Raw genomic sequence first — 21,580 nt, 5'->3', positions numbered from 1 at the left:
AACATAAAGGCTCTGGAAGTAATGGACTTTCCGGTTAAGGAATGGGACTTCGTTCTGTTAAATTTATTGTTACGTAAGATTCCCGTTAATACCCGAAAAGAATATGAACGTTCCTTAACCAACCCGGGCGAAATACCTAAAGTTCAAGGCCTAATTGCTTTCCTCGAACGCGAACTTTCCGCGGAACAGATGATTTCAGTTTCCAATACACAGTCCACTCGAAACAATTCCTTAAGTAGTAAAAATAACCCAAATTTAAATTCAAATCAAATAACACCCAAGCGTGTTTTTGCAACAAGTACGGCGTCAGCCCAAAGTCGACCTTACAACGATACAAATAAGGTTCGATCTTGCTTGAAGTGTAAAGGAATGCACTCACTTAATAAATGTTTGGAGTTTCTAGACTTATCAATCCAAGATAGATTTGCATTTGTTCAAACAAATAATGTATGTTACAATTGTTTATGCCCCGGGCACGACTTAAGGAATTGTAAATCAAGTTTTAAGTGTCGTAAGTGCAATAAAAGACACCATACGTTAATTCATTTAGAATCAAACATTCCGCGACCGGCTATCAATGAAGCTGCGGAATCAGTTGCCGTCTCGCTCGCTCTTACGGAGCAGCCCGGCCCTAGCAGCCCGTCTGCAGTTCACGGCGTAAACGAACAGAGTTTAGGTAATGTAGGTAAACGGCCTAGCACGGTTCTATTGTCAACAGCGTTGGTTGACCTTTATTACGAAGGCAATAAAATTGCTACTATTCGCTGTATGATAGATGGGGGTTCACAAGCAGCTCTAATTACAGAATCGTGTATGCAACGACTTAATTTACCGCGACATCACGATAGCGAGCCTTTGGTCGGTGTCGGCGACTTGCCGCTGGAACCTAGGGGTACCTTCGTGTGCTCAATTTCGCCTAAGGGCAAACAAAGTCCGATTATTCCGTTAGAGGCTTCTATTCTGGCGAAGTTAACCCGCCAAATGCCTAGTGTACCACTAGCACCTCTCGCTGATTGGCCTCATTTGCAGGGCCTCGCTTTGGCCGACCCTGAATTTCATAAACCTCAGCCGGTTGATATGATACTAGGCGAGGATATCTTCATGGATATTGTTCGCGATGGCATTGTCAGGGGTAAACCTGGAACGCCCACCGCAATTAATAGTGTGTTTGGTTATTTGCTAGGAGGTAAAGTGAACTTTACTTCCAATGTTTCGACTCCACGCCATACTTGTTTTACGTCGTTCGACAACGACAATCTTCAGAAGTTTTGGGAGCTGGAGTCAGTACCAGAGTTGCGGAGTTACACTCCCGAAGAAAAGCTATGCGAATCCTTTTTTCAAAAGACGCATAAGCGTGACGACACAGGGCGATACGTAGTCGCTCTGCCATTCAAGCCCGACGCACCGCCGCTCGGCGAGTCTCGGCAAATTGCTCTAGCACGAGTCCATAAATTGGAATACCGTCTAGAACGTAACCCCCAGTTGAAGGCGGATTATCACGCGTGCCTCCAGGAGTACGTGGATCTCAACCACATGGAGCTCGCGGACGATAACCCCCCCACTGGCGCGAGTTATTACCTACCCCACCATTCTGTGTCAAAAATTTCCGAAACTACACGCACACGCGTAGTATATGATGCTGGGTGTCGCACGACAAGTGGACACTCCTTGAACGACACCTTGTTGACGGGTCCTAAGTTACACTTAGACATCGTTGACGTTCTTCTAAAGTTCAGAGTGCATAACATTGCATTTTGTTCCGACATCAAACAGATGTATCGCAATATTCTTGTGCGTGAAAGTGATAGGGACTTTCAGCGCATCCTTTGGCGTCAATCGCCCGAGGAGCCTCTGCGCGACTATAGGCTTCGTACCGTTACATTCGGTGTAAGTAGTTCCCCCTATCTCGCATTACGCACAATCAAACAGCTAGCTCATGATGAAGCTGAGCGTTTCCCACTCGCCTCACCAGTCTTACTAAATGACGTCTTTGTCGACGATGTGGTGACCGGTGCAGATACCATAGCCGAGGCCCTCGCTCTGCAGCAGGAGCTGATAGGTATTTGTGCCACGGCCGGGTTCGAATTACGTAAATGGCAAAGTAACTCGCCCGCTATTCTCGCTGGTACGCGATCCCCAGATTCTCATGGTGAGCGGCGCGATAATGTTCATTTTGCCGAAATGGAAAATGACAAAGGGGTCAAAGTCCTTGGACTTCAATGGAATCCGGGATCAGACTCATTTAGTTTCAAAGTACAAAGTACTTCTAAGGCCTGTACGAAGCGGGCAATTCTCTCGGAAATTGCAAAAATTTACGACCCACTCGGGTTATTATCTCCGGTAACATTGTTTGCCAAACATCTAATTCAATTGCTATGGTTAGCAAAGGTTCCCTGGGACGCCGAAGCCCCTATCGATATAGTTAACTCATGGACGAGTTTTGTTGGCGAGCTCCCGCTCTTATCTCAAATTTCATTTCCTCGTCATATTTTTAATATTGACGACTTCGATTCAATCGAAATTCACGGATTTGCAGACGCAAGCCAAATTGCATATGCCGCATGTGTTTATATACGTCTTACGGACAATACCGGTAAGGTTCAAACTTATTTAGTCATAGCTCGAACCCGCGTAGCACCTCTTCGGATTTGCCTTACTATCCCGAAAATGGAATTAATGGGATGCGTGATCCTCTCAAAATTGATAGAACGAGTAATGCCTATTTACGGTGATCGCATTCGCCCCGATCAAGTGTACGCGTGGTCAGATAGTTCCGTCGCGCTCGCGTGGCTTAAGTCACCCCCGCACGAATGGAAAACGTTTGTCTCTAACCGCACCAGTGAGATTTTGTCCCGTGTCCCGGCGAGCTGCTGGCGTCACGTCCCGTCAGCTGACAACAGCGCTGACCCGGCGTCGCGCGGTCTGCTGCCCGCCGCGCTCGTACAAAATGACTTGTGGCTCCATGGTCCTACATGGCTCCAACAAAGTCACGACTCCTGGCCTATACAAAAACCGGTAGTAAACACAACTGAGGAAAAACGCAATAAAAATGAATCGACAAATGTTAATTGTGCATGTGTGTCCACACTACCTACTTCCCCGGACGATGATACTCTTATTACGCGATTTTCGTCGCTAGGTAAATTAGTTCGCGTCACGGCATTGATATTTCGTTTCTATAATAAATGTAGAAAACATAAACAAACGCTCCCGGAGTACATCACCGTACCAGAGTACCACTTTGCATTAAAGCGACTCATATTGATTACGCAACAACAAGTGTTCGACGACGACTTTAAAAATATTTCGTCAAGTAAATCCCCTTCCTTACGTTTGCGGCGTCTCGCGCCTATTATAGATAGTGAGGGATTATTACGCGTCGGCGGACGCATTCATAAATCGTTTTTACCTTATGAGTCAAAACATCAATTAATTTTACCTAAACGACATCCTCTTACAAATCTTATCATTGACGATGTTCATATACACGAATTGCATGCCGGTCCGCAGTGCGTGCAAAACTCGCTCTTACAGCGATATTGGATCATTTCGGGTCGCGATATTGTGCGTCTGCGCGTGCATCGGTGTATTCCATGTTTCCGCGCACGACCTACTCGCGTGCAACCTCGCATGGGCATGCTTCCCTCGGTTCGCTTGCGCCCCGCGCGCGTATTTAGTAAAACCTCGTGCGATTTTTGTGGGCCATTCTACGTTCGCGCTAATAAAGTTCGTAATGCAAAAATAATAAAATGTTATGTTGCGGTTTTCGTATGTATGAGTGTTAAAGCTGTACATCTTGAGTTAGTTTCCGAACTTTCTACGGAAGGTTTTTTAGCCGCGTTGCGTCGTTTCACGTCCCGCCGAGGATATTGTACAGACATATATACCGATTGCGGACGTAACTTTGTTGGTTGTAATAATTACCTTAAAGAATTATACGCGTTCTTACGTAACGATTCGGTCATGAGCGCTCTCAACCAACAAACCTTAGAACAAGGATTAACTTGGCATTTTCAGCCACCGTATGCTAGCCATTTCGGTGGACTATTCGAAGCGGCTGTTAAGAGTTTCAAAACCCATTTATACCGCGTAATTGGTACACAAACGCAAACATATGATTCTATGCACACGCTGACCTGTCAAATTGAAGCGGTACTGAACAGTCGGCCGCTGTGCGTGCTAAGTTCGGACTCTTCTGATCTGTTGCCCCTTACGCCGGCTCATTTCTTAATCGGAGAGCCCTTAACGGCCCTACCGGACGTTTCCTTGATTGACGAAAACCCTAGTCGTCTTACGCGTTGGCGCTGGGTACAGCAAGCTGTCCAGCATTTCTGGCGTCGATGGAGTCGCGAATATCTCCATCAACTGCAACAGAGTACAAAGTGGCTTCAAGATCGCGGTCCCGCCATCCGTGAAGGCACTGTTGTTGTAGTTTGCGATGACCACTTGCCGCCGTTACAGTGGAAACTCGCACGCGTTCATGCTGTCCATCCGGGCACTGATCAAGTTATTCGCGTCGTAACTTTAAAAAGTGGGAACACGTTGTTCAAACGACCCGTAGTTAAGGTCTGTCCTTTACCTTTAGAATAATTCCTACTATCGTTACGACTCTTAATGTTAGCATTTAAGTTAGGTATAGGTTTCTTATCTTTCTAAACTTTCGTAACGTTACTTTTAAAAGTCACTACGTGCTTTTAAGGTGAGCGGCATGTTCCGTCGAGGAACAGATTAGTATTAATTAATTTCTATGCATATTTAGATAGGTATTTTTTCTTACATACAAAGCAACACAATTAGGATAGAATATATTTTCATGTATGTTAGCGAGATGTTTTTGAGTTGGCAACTACATTTATCTCAAAGCCCTTACTTCCGGCGCGACCTATGACCGCGCCACCTAGCGAAGATAAAAAAAACTTCTCCTGCCGTTGAATCGAAATGGCTGCGATCGCTCCGCGCTCCGGTTAAAATAATTCATATCTCGAGTTCTGTCGCTGCAATTTAAGTGAAAATCAACCAGAAACTACTCAGTGACCCAGTGCCCCTCATGGATATATGCAGCTGTCGATAAAAGCAGAGGATTTCCAAATCACCATACATAGACCACCACGCGGTCCGCCAAGGCGCTTCTGGATTTATGTAAGTTTGACCTCTCAATATATATCGCCGCTACAGCTATAATAACCCCGATTCACAAGAGTGGTGATACTCAATTAGTTACTAATTACAGACCAATCAGCAAATTATATGTGATATTTTTTTATCGTAAGCAAAATGTAATCAATTTAAACTATTTTATGGCAGGGAAGCAGGTAACTTGTGTTAGTTCTACTATTAGAAACCTAGGTATTATTATGGACTTATATTATTGTGGATCGACAGCCTTGCGTGAGCAGCCTGAGGAATATCACCTGGTATTAAAATTAAAGGTTCTCCTTATATGTATATTTTAATTAAAAGAACTATACGCAGTTTATCAATTTTAATAAACAACGTTCATATATTTTTTTATTTTTAACAAGCAGAAACGTCTACGAATTTTGCGATCGATGCTATTAAGTTTAGAATAAATTTAAAAGTGGAAAAATCACTGTCTTGGTTGAGACTTGAACCAGATCCAGAGGCCGTGAGTTCAAGTCTCACCCAAGACAGTATTTTTTCCACTTTTAAATTTATTCTAAGCTTAAAGTTCATATACTACCATACTTATAAAAAAAACATGTATTTATATAATTATATCTAGGTACAGTTAATGTAGGTATACAACAACAACAGTCTTGCCAAAACCATGTGACAGTTATTACAAATAATGTCCCTAGACAAAACTATCTACTTATAAAAACAAGAATGACATAAATAATAACAAGACAAAAAGCCTAAATAAGCGAAAGAAAACTCAGGTACCTACCTACCTACCTGTTACTAGGTTACGTATATCTCATACAGAGCAGAAAAACATCCCCATGTGTATTATAATCTTAAGAATATGTTTTTCTCTATGTGTTACGAGGGGCGTTCAATAAAAAGTGAGAATGAGTATGTTATATACAACTTTTATTAAATATTATTTTATTTTTCGACATAGTCACCTTTTAGCAAAATACACTTAGTATATCTTTTTTCTAAACTTAAAATTCCATTTCTAAAAAAGGTTTCATCTTGAGTACTTAAAAAATCCTGTACTGGAGCGACTACCGCGTCGTCGTCTTCAAATTTCTTGCCTCTCAGGTATTCCTTCAATCTCGGAAATAGGTAGAAATCACTAGGGGCGAGGTCTGGTGAATACGGAGGATGCTTAAGGATATCGAACCCAGCATCACGTATTGCAGCCATTGCAACGGCGGACTTGTGTGCCGGTGCATTGTCCTAATGGAACAACACAATTTTAGAGAGTTTACCTCGCCGTTTTTCACGGATCTCATTGCGCAATGTTGCTATTTGTTTGGCATATAAAGTGCCCGTAATAGTGGCTCCATGCTCGAGATACTCAATCATTACGACCCCTTTACCATCCCAAAAAACAGAGCCCATGACCTTACCGGCAGATGGGCCCACCTTGAATTTCTTCGGAGTTGGAGATGATGGCCTTTTCCATGTCATAGACTGCGGTTTCGTTTCAGGGTCGTAATGATGGAGCCATGTTTCGTCCATTGTTATAAATCGCGCCAAAAAAAGTTCCCTGTCTTGCTGTATCAGGTCCAAACCTTCTTGACAAATCTCGACTCTAGTTTGTTTTTGCGTGTCAGTAAGCATTCTGGGTACCCAACGCGCTGATACCTTTTTCATACCCAAGCGTTCATGTAAAATATTATGCACGCTCCCCGTTGAAATCTTTACATTTTCAGCAATAAAACGAACCGTGACACAACGATCCGCCAAAACTAAGTTTTCGACTTTTTTCACAATTTCTTCAGTTACTGCTGTAGTAGGGCGTCCGGAGCGGGGGTCATCCATGGTCGATGTTCTTGCACGTCTAAATTCGGCGCACCAACGTGCGACTGTCGAATACGGAGGAGCATTAGACCTTAAAGTGTCCCGTAAATCTAAATCGACTTGGTCCGTAGAAAAATTTTTCAAACACAAGTATTTGATAACGGCGCGCAGTTCAATTTTCTCCATTTTCGCTAACGTACTCAATAGCATCGCAAAGAAATCGCCGTATTTTTTTTTAAACAAAAAACAGTTAGTTTTTTTTTTCATGGCGATCAGCTAGGTAGATTAGCTTTACCGGCCAGTATTTACTTTCCTAATATTTAAAGAGTTTACATCTCATTCTCATTATATATTGAACGCCCCTCGTACCTACCATAAAATAAATGTTTTATTTTATCATTGTCATCATCAAAAAAATGCGTGAGTTTTAGCACTTAACTAATTAATAAAGACTAGGTTAGAAATCAAATATAATTTACTACATTAACCTGTCAAATCCCACGATATGACGTCACCATAAGCGTTCTGGCTCATATATGAGCCGTGGGAGCTGTCAGATTAATGGCCACTTGCACCATCCCACTAACCCGAGGTTAAGCGGTTAAGACATTAACTCATTGTCAAATTGTACTGGTAACCATGGCAACTCAGGGTTAAATCGGTTAACCCCGGGTTAGTAGAATGGTGCAAGTAGCGCTAACTAAATACAAACTAGCAAAGCCAGATGCCGATAAAAGTTGTTGGTATATTCATATTACTAAACTACCAAAGGTCTGAAAGTAGCTCTAAAAAAACTCCAGAGGCGAGTTGTCCATGTAAGTCGAGTTTCGCTAGCTTACTTAGGTACTTAAAAAAATACACTTCATACTACAGCTTTTGAAACATTTTCAGTTAAACTAGTTCTTGCTTATCGTACTGCTATACCTACTCGTATTTGTCGTACCGCTTCTACAAAGTATTAAGCATTTTCGACCATAAATTAACCACTTAATTCGAATTGTAAGTAATAATTATGATGTCTTATCTATATACTAAGTCTTCGAAACGCACATTTTTATAATACAAAATAAGAAAAAGACATCATCCACGTATTCACGTGACGTAAAATTGATGGATTTTTACCATAACTAAAGTATGAAATGAAATACTTCGGAAGAATAGCTTCAGTTCTGTCTTCAATAATTACGTCCTACCCTAAATGTAAGGCCTGAGTGGCCGCTCTAGTTGGGCATGCAGCGGCGCGGGGCGTGCGGCGTGCATGTTAAACAAATGCAAACGTATAGGAGCGGCCTTAGTGCACGCTGCTCAAATCACTTGGGAGCTCGACGCAACGCTGCACGCCCCGCCGAACGCTCCGCTTCGAGCGTCCACTCAGGCCTTACCCTAAGCCTTAATTGATGACTGTGTCGTCCTTAATAAGCTCACGTCTCTTTTGAATCGGTGCTTTCTGAAAAAGACAAGAATGTTCTCGTAAGTAAAATATAATAATAGGTATTATTAAACATAAAGTATAATGTGGAAGCGAAATCGTGTAAACTGCATGTACATTTTAAATAAAAATCTCATTTTATATGACTGTGTTCGAGATCACTCAGTGACTTGTCGGTGTAATAAATACATATTTATCGCATTGACATATTTATTTTTGTTATTCCTTTCTTTACCGTCTCGCCAGCTTTATTTTTAAATGTCAACATTTTTCGAATGTAATTCTAATTTGCCTTAATCATTTCGGAGTGCACCTGTCAAGAACACGCTTAACTTTGTTTAAAAAATATATGTTCTCGCTGAAGGTAAAGTAGAATTGTGTTATTTTCATACCATCATCATCGTCGCCGTAAAAATTCCACCGCTGAAGATCGACCTTCACAAAGATGACGAAGATCGTATTTGTTACGATCTGCAGCACCACCATAACGATGAATGTGGTCTGCCACTTATGTTGATTTGTCTGAAATAAAAAAAATGTACATGTAAATAAATTGCACACAAAACCATCTGTAAACTAAGAAGAAAGAAAGAAAGAAAATGCATTTATTTAACATCTAGAAACATTGGACAATACTTTAAAATAACACAGAACAGAATCTAGATGCTAAACAGGACCCCCACTCAACATAATGCCACGGCATGCCGTGACGCTGATTTACCACCACCACCACCAACTAACTAGACCACCAACTAGACCAAATAGATCAAACTTGAGGTATTTAATCAAGATGTAGCAACAAGTAGTAGTAAATTATGAAATGAAATGAAAAATATTTTTATTTTTTTTTTTTTTATTTCGAGCAACTATGGACTCATACAGATTTGTTAGTAGACTTACGTTCCTAATGTTAGTACCTAATTAACTATTAAAATATTTACATTATATATACACTGCTGGAAACATGCATTTCGCAGCAGTGTCTCATATACGGGCAGTCAAGTCTGTCCGCTATCACACACAGGATAGGGTTGGGGCTGGCCCGCACCCGGCGCACCAGGGATGTGCATCGTTTGCGCATAGTCGCATAAAAGCAGTCCACGCGCGCTTCTGCGAACATCCCTGATGCGCTGCAGAAACGAGGCAGCCCCATCAATACCCGGAACGCGTTATTGTATTGGATCCGGAGGGCCCCGTAGGACCGCTGCGTATAGAACCTCCATAGGCTGCACGTATACAGGGAGGTACAATACGTTTTAAATAAGGTAAGTTTTACCTCCCTCGTACATCGCGCAAACCTACGGGAAATCATATTTGCCCTAACCGACAGAGCCCTCCGTTCTCGTTCTACATCCAGATTGTCCTTTAAGTCAGACGCAACAATATGACCCAAATATTTGAAGCTTCCCACTCTCTCTAGTGGAATATCATTTAGAAAAAAAATTATACCCTCCTAAGGCCCAAAGTCCTAACTATAGTACCTATTCAGTTCGTAGTCATTTACACCATGTTCAATTGGAACAGAGTCGCTTTTGCTTTGTTTCGTTCAATTTTCAATCAACGCAAAATCAACTCTATTTCCTACAATTTAGGTTTAAATTTCAGTGGCAAATTTTGGATGTTTTGTTTGTATGGCTGGGCCTTAGGAGGATACAGTTATATTGATTTGAGTAAGACAAGTTTTACCACGTCATCTCCCACGACGCTGGAGACTAGGAATGGGATAGATAGGCATGACAAATTGGCGATCATGTTGCCCAGCCCCATCATGGGACCTGCAAAGTTGGGCGCTAAATCTATCTGGTTAATCTGAAAGCAATAAATAACGAATTTGAAAAATTCTAGGAATGGCATGGCCAATTCTATTTTGTTTATTGACAGAGTTACATGTAGTACGTTACCTATTTAAAAGTGATTTTTCAATTTGTCCGACTCGTAAGCTCAAAATACAGTCCCAACCGGAAAAAAGCATTAAACTTGGCATAAGATTCACTTAGCTTATAGCAATAACAAATAATAATAATAGGGGAAGCATTCAAGGTTATTCATTGCTAGAAAAAAATCTACCTAATTCGCCAATTCTTAAATCCATTTCGTATTATTATTATTCTACTAATTTAACTAACTCCAGACTAATTGTGTGCCGTGGTAAAATATATATCTGGACAACGCCTGACAGAAAATCATAGACATACTTAGACAAAATATTTCTGTACTTACATGAAACCCGGTATGAACTCCAGAATGCAGCCCCAGGCTGAAGACCAATAAGGTGACGGCCATCCAAGTCGTATTTACATAGCACGTCCATAATAAAAATATGGAAGACAAGACCATACCTGGAAATAAAACAACCAGGTAACCTGAAGATAATGTACTTATAGCTAGTCAACCAAATCTTGTCAGTAAAAAAAGGCGCGAAATTCACATTTTCTATGGGACGATATCCCTTCGCGCCTACATTTTTCAAATTTGCCGCCTTTTTCTACTGTCAAGATCTGGTTGACCAAGTATACCTACTACGTAAAAGATGGAAAAACCGGATCGTAAAAATAAATATTTTGACATGACTGTCAGATGTTTTATTATAATCAGGAATTTGAACCCAGGATCAGTAGTTTTTGTCTGTTAGGCTAAAACACTTTTACTTACCAACTGTATTCGAAAATCTTCTAATATTGATAAGGCTCATATAGTTTTGATTCTTTAAGAAATCTGTGAGGTTTCCAAAGGCTATTGCCATAATATACATAGAAATGTATGGTAAAGATGACAGCAACCCATTCTGAAACCAATTAAAAATATTTAGTTAAAGGATTGAGTTTATAATAACATATTTAAGTTATCAAATTATAAACGACCAAAAGAATAAAAAAAAATCATCTTCTTGTAGTAGTATTTTGGTTAGAACTATTTTTGTATTTTTTTTCTAATTATTTCTTAATGAGCAAGTGCGACACTAAGTAGTAGCTACATATTTGCGGCGTTTGGGGTGGAAACCCTGGGACCATGGGGACCTACCGCACGTAGCCTCTATAAGAAGCTCTCAAAGCGCCTTATAGAGGCTTCTGGTGACCAGAGGGCTGGCCAATATTTTGCCCAGCGGATCAGCATTGCCATCCAGCGGGGCAATGCGGCCAGCCTTCTGGGTAGGTAGGTACCCTACCGAGCGACCACGACCTAGGTCAATTTTTTTATTTATAAGGTTTTAGTTTAAGTGCGTTTATTAAATAAATACATAGTCATAAATAATCATCAGCTTTTTCACACAACATATTAATACAATTTGTAGAGTTCATTTTGAATTATCAGTTACAATATTACGTTCATAAGCCAATTAGTGATACATGAATTTAATTATTAAAATCGCTTGAGATCGCTTCAATTGGCTTATGAGAGCAGAATTTAATATAATTTCACAAAGCGCGCTTACACGGTTTATATCATAAAATATACATAAAGCCAATGATAATTGCAGGGCTCATATTAAAAGTATATGTTCACTTAATAAATAGAGTATACAATAAAATTCTTCTTTATTAGAAAGAAACCACAATATTCTAACTAAAAGTGAAATATCCCAGACGTCGGTGAATATGACTTGAACCTATTAAAAAGTTAACATATCGACTACCGTAGGCTCAAAGGGCTTAACGGACAAAACGCGATTTATCAGGAGAGCAAAAAAAACTGTTTTTTTTTTAGAAAAAAAATCATAACTTTTTTGTTTACTAACAATACTTTTTTGTTTATAAACTGATGCCTGTATGTGGCTTATTCTTAACTTTTTGAGCTCTTTTAAACTGATTGCTTGAACTTATAATACAATGCTTAGTTACGAAAATAGCATGTCCGTTACGCCAAAAAACACGACTGTTTTTAAGAAGGGCGTCTCTTACGCCTCTATTTTTATGGATTATCTTATTCGAAAAAGGGCGTAATATACAAAAAAAATACTATTTCAGTACCATTTGGCGTAAATCCAACAATTTCGTTGCAATATGGCAACTTGCATTTAAGGAACAATATAGGTACTTCTAAGTACTATAATTTACATTTTTTTTTTTCAAAATCTTATAGAGATGTTAAGTTTTTTCGCCATTTTTGTTATTTTGGATACTTAACGTGGAAAAGGTAGTTTTTTTAGCCACAAATCCAATGTTTTCTTTTTTATTTGTTTATATTACTTCAACAGAACCACTTCTGTCGTACCATCTGTATCTAATATCAAAACAATTTATAACAATTACTTTTACTATAGAAAGTATGTATGCGTTATTTCTGATTGTAATCTTAATTTGATCATAAATTTTACTTTTACATACCATAATACTATTTAGGTACAATAGTAGTTATGACATCTCGTATGTCTGTTTAGTAAAACTTAATGAATATGTGATTATTTATGATATAACATCAGAGTAGGTAGCAATATAGACAAATGGCCAGGCCTACGTACTTCTATGTAAACGTTTATAGACAGTAACTTTCATAAGGTTAATCCTATAAATTAGGGTTTAAACAAAAAAGTATTAATATTACGTCTAATCAAAATTGAAAATGGCCCAGTCACATACAAAACTAAAAGTTATCAGTCTAATCTTAATCAATCGCCATAATTATCATTTGAATATAGTCGTGTTTTATTATTTTCATAAAACTGATGAAAAAAGTATCCACTAGTTCAGTTTAAATTGTCAAATTTCAGTAACCCTATAAATAAAGCATTAATGAGCACATGCGCAGGTACTGCAAGTACCTACTGAATAAAAAATGACAAGGAAAGTACTAGGTCATCCCACTTAATAAACTCGAAATTGTACATAGTATGTTGGCGTATCTCTTACATTGAATTCTCTAACACTCGTATAAAAATCCAATAGTTGTGGGCGTAACGTACATTTAGCACTCAAAAATCTACTGCAAATAGGCGTAACTGTCAATAAATTAGCACAAATTTAATAAAATTTCCGATGCAAAAGGGCGTATCGTACAAAAAGTTGGGAGTTACGCCAAAATGTCTCACAACATTTATTTGAATTGGCAGATACGGCAAAATGCGTTGGAAAATTGTGTTCACGATTTGATTTTAACGGACATTTTTTTCAAGTTATGGAGACGTTAAATATACCAATCGATAGAGAAAAAAATACTGAGTATAACTGCATTTATAACTCATTTTCGTCATTTTGTCCCTTACGCCCTTTGAGCCTACGGTAGTCGATATACTATAATAGAATATATGTACTTACGTTCTTGATGTCAACGCCGAGAACTTTGTTCATATAGAGAGGTAATTGGGTGAGGATGAACAGGTAGCCAACCGATGAACCTGCGTGTGCTGTTATGAGCGCCCATACCGCAGGGCTTGTGAGGATATGCTTCCAGGGAGTTGGCCGCTTCTGATGAAAAAATTTTTATCCGTGTATTTTTATTACCTGTTACGTAAATATCGCAAAACGGCTTTAATTTTCTCGAGCCTGATTATTCTGACACAGAATATTAAATGACAAATTACTATTAAAAAACTACTACTACTACTAAAATAAAGTTTTCACATTATTTTAATTAAAGCAAAGATATTTTATGTCATGAAATAACTAATTTTAAACCTTATTTCTTAGTATTCGCATCGCCTGACCCACTAAATAATCTCAGCAATAATTGGAACTTAGTAGCTTAATAATGGCAGGCTCGTTAAAAGAGCCAACATATTTACGCAAGGCGATCATAGCAAAATGTGCATTGGACTAACGATCTACTCGTAGTAGAGGCGACGGAGTAACAAGAGAATATTCGGGAAAGATTAAATAATATAATAGCAATATTTTGCATAGTGCTGTTGACAAGCAGCCATTTAATGTTTGAAATTATATTTTTACCTTTGGGACTGCATCAGCAGCACTTTCACCCGTTATACAAACCAGTTCTTCAGTACTGATAGTTTTGTGCTGGTGAGGGCTAGCGGAGCCAAACTGTGCCAGCATGCAGAAACAAACTAAGGCCAAACCTCCCCATAGCCAGAACGAAGATGGCCAGCCAAAGATGGGGCTCCCACAGAAGAAACCGGATACTTGGAAGGAAATTATAGTCCCGAATTGTGATCCTGGAAAAATGTAACATAGGTATGTAAGCGGTCGTCCAGGAATCATGTGATCGTTTAAAGGGGGGCTTGTCAGGAAAATATCACGAATTATCACGATGGGTGAGGGGAGTCAAGGAAGATATCACGTGTTTTTTTTTTCAAAGCGGGAAAGCCAAAAACAATATTACTCAAAAATGTAATCAGATCAAATATAAATCCGCTCTATTTTATTTATATAATACTAGCTGTTGCCCGCGACTTCGTACGCGTGGATTTGTATATTGGTGGTTATATATTCTACATTAGCTTAGAACATTATGCAGCAAAATATTGCAGTAGGACGGTTAATCATTTGTTAATTATTAATATTATACAACGCATGAGACTTGTCTTTCACAACCTACGAAGTTTTTAGCCCCTAACTAAATAAAATTGTTCTCGACATAATCCCTCTCAAACTCCTTAGAAGATTTTCATGTCCTCTATTTACCTAACTACCTATTTACGAAGTTTGAAGTAAATAAAATTTGAACCCTATATAAACTTTCAACCCCTTTTAAACCATTTTAGGGGATGAATTTTAAAAAAACGCTGAAATTACTTTTCTTGTATTCTAATAATATGCCTCTGTACAAAGATTCAAGCCCGTTCTCACAAAAATGTTTGAACTCCATACAAACTTTCAACCCATTTTTCACCACCTTGAGATATAAATTTTCAAAAACGCTGAAATTTTTTTTTTCGTTTTAAAATAATACCTTTTTATGAAGTTTCAAGTTCCTAGCTTAAAATAAAATTTGTACCCTGTACAAACTTTCAACCCCTTTTTAAACCTGTTAGGGGATGAATTTTACAAAACGCTGAAATTACTTTTCTTGTCTTATAATAATATCCCCATATACAAAGTTTCAAGTCCCACACTCACAAAAATATTTGATCTCCATACAAACTTTCAACCCCTTTTTCCACCACCTTGGGGGATGAATTTTCAAAAACGCTGAAATCAGTTTTCTTGTTTTTTAATATAATACATTTTTACAAAGTTTCAAATTTCTAGCTTAAAATAAAACTTGTACCCCATACAACCTTTCATCCCCTTTTTAACCCCCTTAGGGGTTGAATTTTTCAAAATCGCTTCTTATCTCTTGTACACTTTATAAATGCAACCTAGTGTGCAAATTTCAACGTTCTAGCTTTTGTAGTTTCGGCTCTGCGTTGATGAATCAGTCAGTCAGTCAGTCAGTCAGTCAGGACACTTGCATTTATATATATAGATATATAAAAGTGATAAGCAGAGTTTTATGATGCCTGTTTTTGGGAGATAGAATCTTGAACATATACGCAATACATAAAAAAAACGACATTAGACTTGCTTAGCGTCTAAGAGTACCCGCATCCTAATTATCACGTGGTCTTGTGGCAGGGGAGGGGTGAGGGGGTTGCGTTAAAATCACCAAATATCACCAAAGAGGAGGGGGAGTCAAAAATAGACCAAATATGATCACATGATTTCTGGACGACCCCTAAAGCGTAATTAAACAGATGCCTTTTTTTGGTTGAACGAAACAGTCTTTTTAGGGTTCCGTAGCCAAATGGCAAAAAACGGAACCCTTATAGATTCGTCATGTCTGTCTGTCTGTCTGTCTGTCTGTCTGTCCGTCTGTCCGTCTGTCCGTCTGTCTGTCCGTCCGTATGTCACAGCCACTTTTCTCCGAAACTATAAGAACTATACTGTTGAAACTTGGTAAGTAGATGTATTCTGTGAACCGCATTAAGATTTTCACACAAAAATAGAAAAAAAAAACAATAAATTTTTGGGGTTCCCCATACTTCGAACTGACACTCAATTTTTTTTTTCATCAAACCCATACGAATACGTGTGGGGTATCTATGGATAGGTCTTCAAAAATGATATTGAGGATATCATTTTTTTCTAAACTGAATAGTTTGCGCGAGAGACACTTCCAAAGTGGTAAAATGTGTGTCCCCCCCCCCCCTGTAACTTCTAAAATAAGAGAATGATAAAACTAAAAAAAATATATGATGTAGATTACCATGTAAACTTCCACCGAAAATTGGTTTGAACGAGATCTAGTAAGTAGTTTTTTTTTTATACGTCATAAATCGCCTAAATACGGAACCCTTCATGGGCGAGTCCGACTCGCACTTGACCGCTTTTTTTACCATTCAGGCTGCCTTGAAGATTAAAGATCGTTAATTATTCTTTCATACTTAGTACCTATTTTGATGCTCATGAACTCTTTGTCAGGCCTAAGCAGCGCCCATTAAGGTTTTAGCAAAATTTTAAAAACTGAGGTTCTATTTATAATAGTCACCTAACAAGTGCTGGATACGGTACGGTAAAACAATACTCGTCGCTTACTCAATGGAACAGTATTAATGACATAAATCTCAGTCCATTAGCGTATTTAACAATATAAATTCCTTACTTATTATGACCATTAAATAAATTGTATACAATACAATTTATCGAATACTTAACGAAATTTCCCTCTTGAAGTATGCTTCAAAATCGCCAGTTACGTGATTATTAAGAGAACCCCGAATATTGTGCCGGTAATTCCGATCTGTTTCATGTATATTTTCAAATTAAAGTAATTTTGACCCCTGCGATACTTATGCGTAGAGTGAAAATTGCCTTGTCATTGCAGTTGCTGTTCGGACCGTACTCTCATTACATAGCGTCGCTATTATACTTACTCAACCTCATATCTGCAACAATCATTTGATGGAAATGTCGCTTTTCTTTCATTCTCAATACGGATGTTTTTGTCATCAAATGAGTGTTGCAGATACGAGGTTGAGTAAGTATAGCGGCGATAGGTAATGTTTTAATTCAGAGAGTTGTTGAACGCTCTTCAGTTTCGAGTGAATCCTTTTTACCCAAATTTGGTAGCGTCAAGTGTTTGCAAGTCCTCTACGAAAAAAAAATTATGAACCCTACTTTTCAGACATTATGGTCTACAATATTAATAAGTGTTGAACATCGAACGTTGTAAAGGAATCAAAAATACGAATCGCAATTAATCGTTTTCTTTAGCTGTCCCTATCACAGTCACACGGCCTGATTCGAAATAAATTGTTAACGTAGTATCTTAAATTAAAACTCGAATCAGGGCGTGAGTCTCATTATAGCTTAGTGTGTTGCTTCATTTACAGAGGCCATAAAATTGCTGTCAACACGGTACTTCTTGAAGAACCTTTCGCCCTTAGTGATTTTACAGTTTTATTAAAATTTAAAGTAAACAACGTACCTGCTTGCAGAACATTTCGCCCTTAGTGATTTTATACTTTTAATAAAATGAAAAGTAAACAATGCTTTTACCTGTGTATACGTAAGTGCTGAGCCTTCCTCTTTCACTGAGCGGAGCCCATTTGCCTAACATCGCGTGCATGCTGGGATAGAAGGCTGCTTGCGTTGCACCTTGTAAAAGGCGGCATATACACACCCCTATCCATCCTGTCTGAAAAAAGGTAAAACAACTAGGTACTTAGTTGTAAGTAAGTATATTTTTTTATTTTTGGAATGGAGTTGTTAGTCGATAACTATTTCCTGTCACATCAAAACAAAAAGTAGAATATCTAAAAAAAAATCCTCGTGCAGGGAAACACTTATGGTGGCAAATATGTTGCCGACACCCAATAAAGGGTCAGTTGTCTCGTGTGTTGCCACACAGCTAGGCACAGATGAAAATAAAATAAAACGGTCGAAGCCAGTTACACAATTATTTGTCAAAGGACTGTCTCACTTCAAACATAGACAGAGAGAATCGTACTATCTTTGTCTTACACTAAGAAGTACTAGCACCCAAAAGAAAATAATGAGTATAGTTTTTTTGTTCTTATTTACTTTTTATGTTATTATGTTACCTGTGGTTTTCTTTTATTTATTTTTTTGTCACGAATAAACACTCTATTCTCTATTCTATTCTACAAATTGGTTTGACCAACTATTTTGCTGTTTATTTAATCGTATGTGTCGTGTTAAAGTTTTAAAGTTGTTTTTTTAATTGATTAATAAGAACTGTACTTACAAAATAGGCAATCCAAGGTGTGATTATAGAGGTGACACCATTCACAGCCAGGCCGATCATGATAGGAATCTTGCCGCCGAACTTCTGGGCCAAGATTCCCATTGGCAGCATCATTGTTGTATAACCGACAAAGAACGCGAATAGTGTCATTTCCTGTTGCTTTTTATTCCAATCGTAAGTCTGAAAAAAAAAGTGTTTCAGCCTAAACCAAACAAACAGCCTATATAATAATTTACAACCTATTTTATTTATGTTTAATTTTACCCGTTAAAGTTTTTATCTTTTATCATGATTTTGTGGAATAAAATAACGGAAACGTAAGATTAAGACAAAGAGGTAGGTACATTATCCAGTTATGTGTTACATTAAGGGCGATGTGCAATAAAGCTAGCTATTATCTTTAACCAATACTCGAAATACGAGTAGATATCCCAGTGTCGTAAAAGCAAAAAAAGGTTAATAACTTTTAAAAAATTACCAGCAGATTTACCTGAAAAACACTCCAAATTTTCTCCCTGTCACATTCAACACTCGTTGCATTCAATCCGTTGGTCTCATTCCCACTGCTTATATTTTTTGTACAGGTATGGTCATGAGAAGTCATAGCGACCATCGCAACACTGAGATGCGACTTGATAGTAAAACCGACGGACAGGCTGATGAAGAGGATGAGTACTTGCATGTGACGTGCCCCGAAGCCTCTCGGCGCTTCATATTCCGGTGGTTCTGGGAAAATATTGATAGGTGCCGTATCCGTATTGACAAGGGATAAAGACGGTAATACACTGAACAATAATGATATAGTACATTATTGTCGAGCCTCGTAAGTAGCTACTTGCTGGCTGAGGATTCGTTTTAAACGGACGACCTTGGGAGTCCGTTTAACTGAATCCGAAGCCAGCAAGTAGCCTTCCAGCCGAGTCATACATAGTGCTTTCCTCAAAAATTGTGCAAGAAATAGAAATATTTTACAGAAGCAACGGTCTAATTATCACAGAAAAAAGTAAAACCATTGAAAATATTTGCTTTGCCGCCTTTAAAACAAAATGAAGTGTATTTTTCTGCTGAAAATATGTCAACCTATTTGAGACACCTAAATAGTCGCGGTACCAACATTATAATAATAAGTACTGATGGTACTGATCATCTGTTTGGCTGTTTAACGGACCTATGCCTTCATTTGATATGGCCATTTCAACTTTTAAAAAGTTTGGAACTCGACAAATTATGGAATTTGTATGCAACATTCCAGTTTTTAATTATTAATTTTTTGACTGACGATAACCCACGCACTTCGCGACGTATTTTTTAACCGGCAACGTCGACTTTGTCGTCCATTTTTGAGAAAAATAAATAAAACAATTAATACCGTCATGTTTTTCCAATTTTGGCACATTTTTGTATACACCCTTACTGTTGGACATTTTATTCGGCAATGCGGGAAATTTTATTGGTTTTATTCAAGAGAGATGTTTGTACCTTTTATCGTAGTTACATTTAAAGATGATATCGTTTAAACAAACATAACATAAATCATATTTAGTATAAATGAATGGCGGTGTCCTGTCACTAGCTGAGCGTTAGGTAAATTATTTACTCTAGAGCGGAAAAGTTATTTAAGATAATGAACTAGATTTAATAATTAATTAAAATACCATGTCCTGTGGTATCTATTTTATGTATTATGGTCACCGATTGCTTTTTACTTTTGTACTCCGAAAGGTAAAGTGCCAATTCAGACTGATGGTAATGCGCTAAACGTACGTAAGATGCAGTAATAATAAGATTTCTTCACAATGTAATTTTAGGGCCATTGGTGGTGGACGTCGTGACAGCGGACATGCAAGAGAACAATCTCATACCTGAGGATGCCGAAGACCGGGCAAAGTGAAGAAGACTGAGCAGAAAAGCGGACCCTGGCGCTAGGCCGGGGAAACGCTAAGTTGAAGGAAGGAAGGTGGTTTTATACAATGATTTATAACTCAAGATATGTTATAGGCGTTCCAAAATTGAAGCGCTTACCTTGTGACAAATTGGACAAGTTGCCTTTAGTCGCGGCTGGACAAGCGAGAAATGTGCACGTGCTAACGAGCTCCTGCACACCGAAAGAGAAAGAGACGACCTTATGTTTAACAACGAGTGTGACAAAGATGGATGGAATGAGAAAATTAATCAAAAACAACAGATTTCTTCGTAGGCACAGAAATAAATATGGAGGTATTTTTTGTGCTCCTCAAGTATGAGTATAACCTTTCTATGGTTATATAATATCATTGGTTTTATATAGTTATCATTATTGTGTATATAGGGATTAGATATTAGACATATTCTCATTAAGTAAATAATACGTTAGTTTTGCGTTTCATCGCATACTTTTAATAGGATGTGTCACTTGACGCAGCAGTCCTTATCATAGATTAGTATATGTTATTACGTCCTTATCACGCTTATCGTGACAAGTTGGTACCTAATTATTAAAATTTAATTTAGTTTCTCAGAAGTGCTAATGGCCCCAAGTATGTATAGGCGTATGTACTCCATACTTGAAGTCGCGCAAGATGTATTGTATGGAGTCGCGCTCGAGAACGCAACTCATGCTAGACCGACTGATTTAATATTATTCAGTATTTTCTTTATTAAATCTTATTTTATTATTCGCGCGTTTACAATATAATCAGTTTTTTGTGTTGCTAATAATATAAAAAATCTCACTAAACTCACATAAAATATAAAAGTATACACTCGAGTCACATAATCAGCGAGTATTATGGTGCTTATTTTCGCTGGGACGGTTCGTGCTATCTTTACACCCCTATTTAGCCCACATAACATTTGCATGATAAGCGCAAAGTGCCAATTTCTACTGTTTTATCCTAAGTGTAAGGCCTGAGTGGACGCTCGAAGCGGAGCGTTCGGCGGGGCGTGCAGCGTGGCGTCGGGCTCACAAGTAATTTGAGCAGCGTGTACTAAGGCCGCTCCTATACGCTTGCATTTGCTTAACATGTACGCCGCACGCCCCGCCCCGCTGCACGCCCAACTCGAGCGTCAGGCCTCAGGCCTTACACTAACTCTGTGTTC

At 38.5% G+C, this 21,580-nt stretch overlaps 1 protein-coding gene across 1 annotated transcript; it reads right to left on the bottom strand.

The window, feature by feature from the left end:
• Window positions 1-8,354: 8,354 nt before the first annotated feature.
• On the bottom strand, window positions 8,355-19,932 carry LOC134652704 (putative inorganic phosphate cotransporter). Its single transcript, XM_063507868.1, has 11 exons — window positions 19,872-19,932; window positions 18,993-19,228; window positions 18,503-18,682; window positions 17,794-17,932; window positions 14,245-14,468; window positions 13,615-13,764; window positions 11,015-11,147; window positions 10,583-10,701; window positions 10,049-10,171; window positions 8,755-8,884; window positions 8,355-8,380 (listed from the first exon to the last, which is right to left on the bottom strand). Exons 1-11 carry the CDS (start codon window positions 19,924-19,926, stop codon window positions 8,355-8,357), a joined length of 1,515 nt encoding a protein of 504 aa, XP_063363938.1. The 5' UTR covers window positions 19,927-19,932.
• Window positions 19,933-21,580: the final 1,648 nt, after the last annotated feature.

This window comes from Cydia amplana, chromosome 12 (genome assembly GCF_948474715.1).
Source record: "Cydia amplana chromosome 12, ilCydAmpl1.1, whole genome shotgun sequence".
NCBI lineage: Eukaryota > Metazoa > Arthropoda > Insecta > Lepidoptera > Tortricidae > Cydia > Cydia amplana.
Note: the sequence above shows the minus strand (reverse complement) of the source record. Positions and strands in the feature narration are given on the sequence as shown.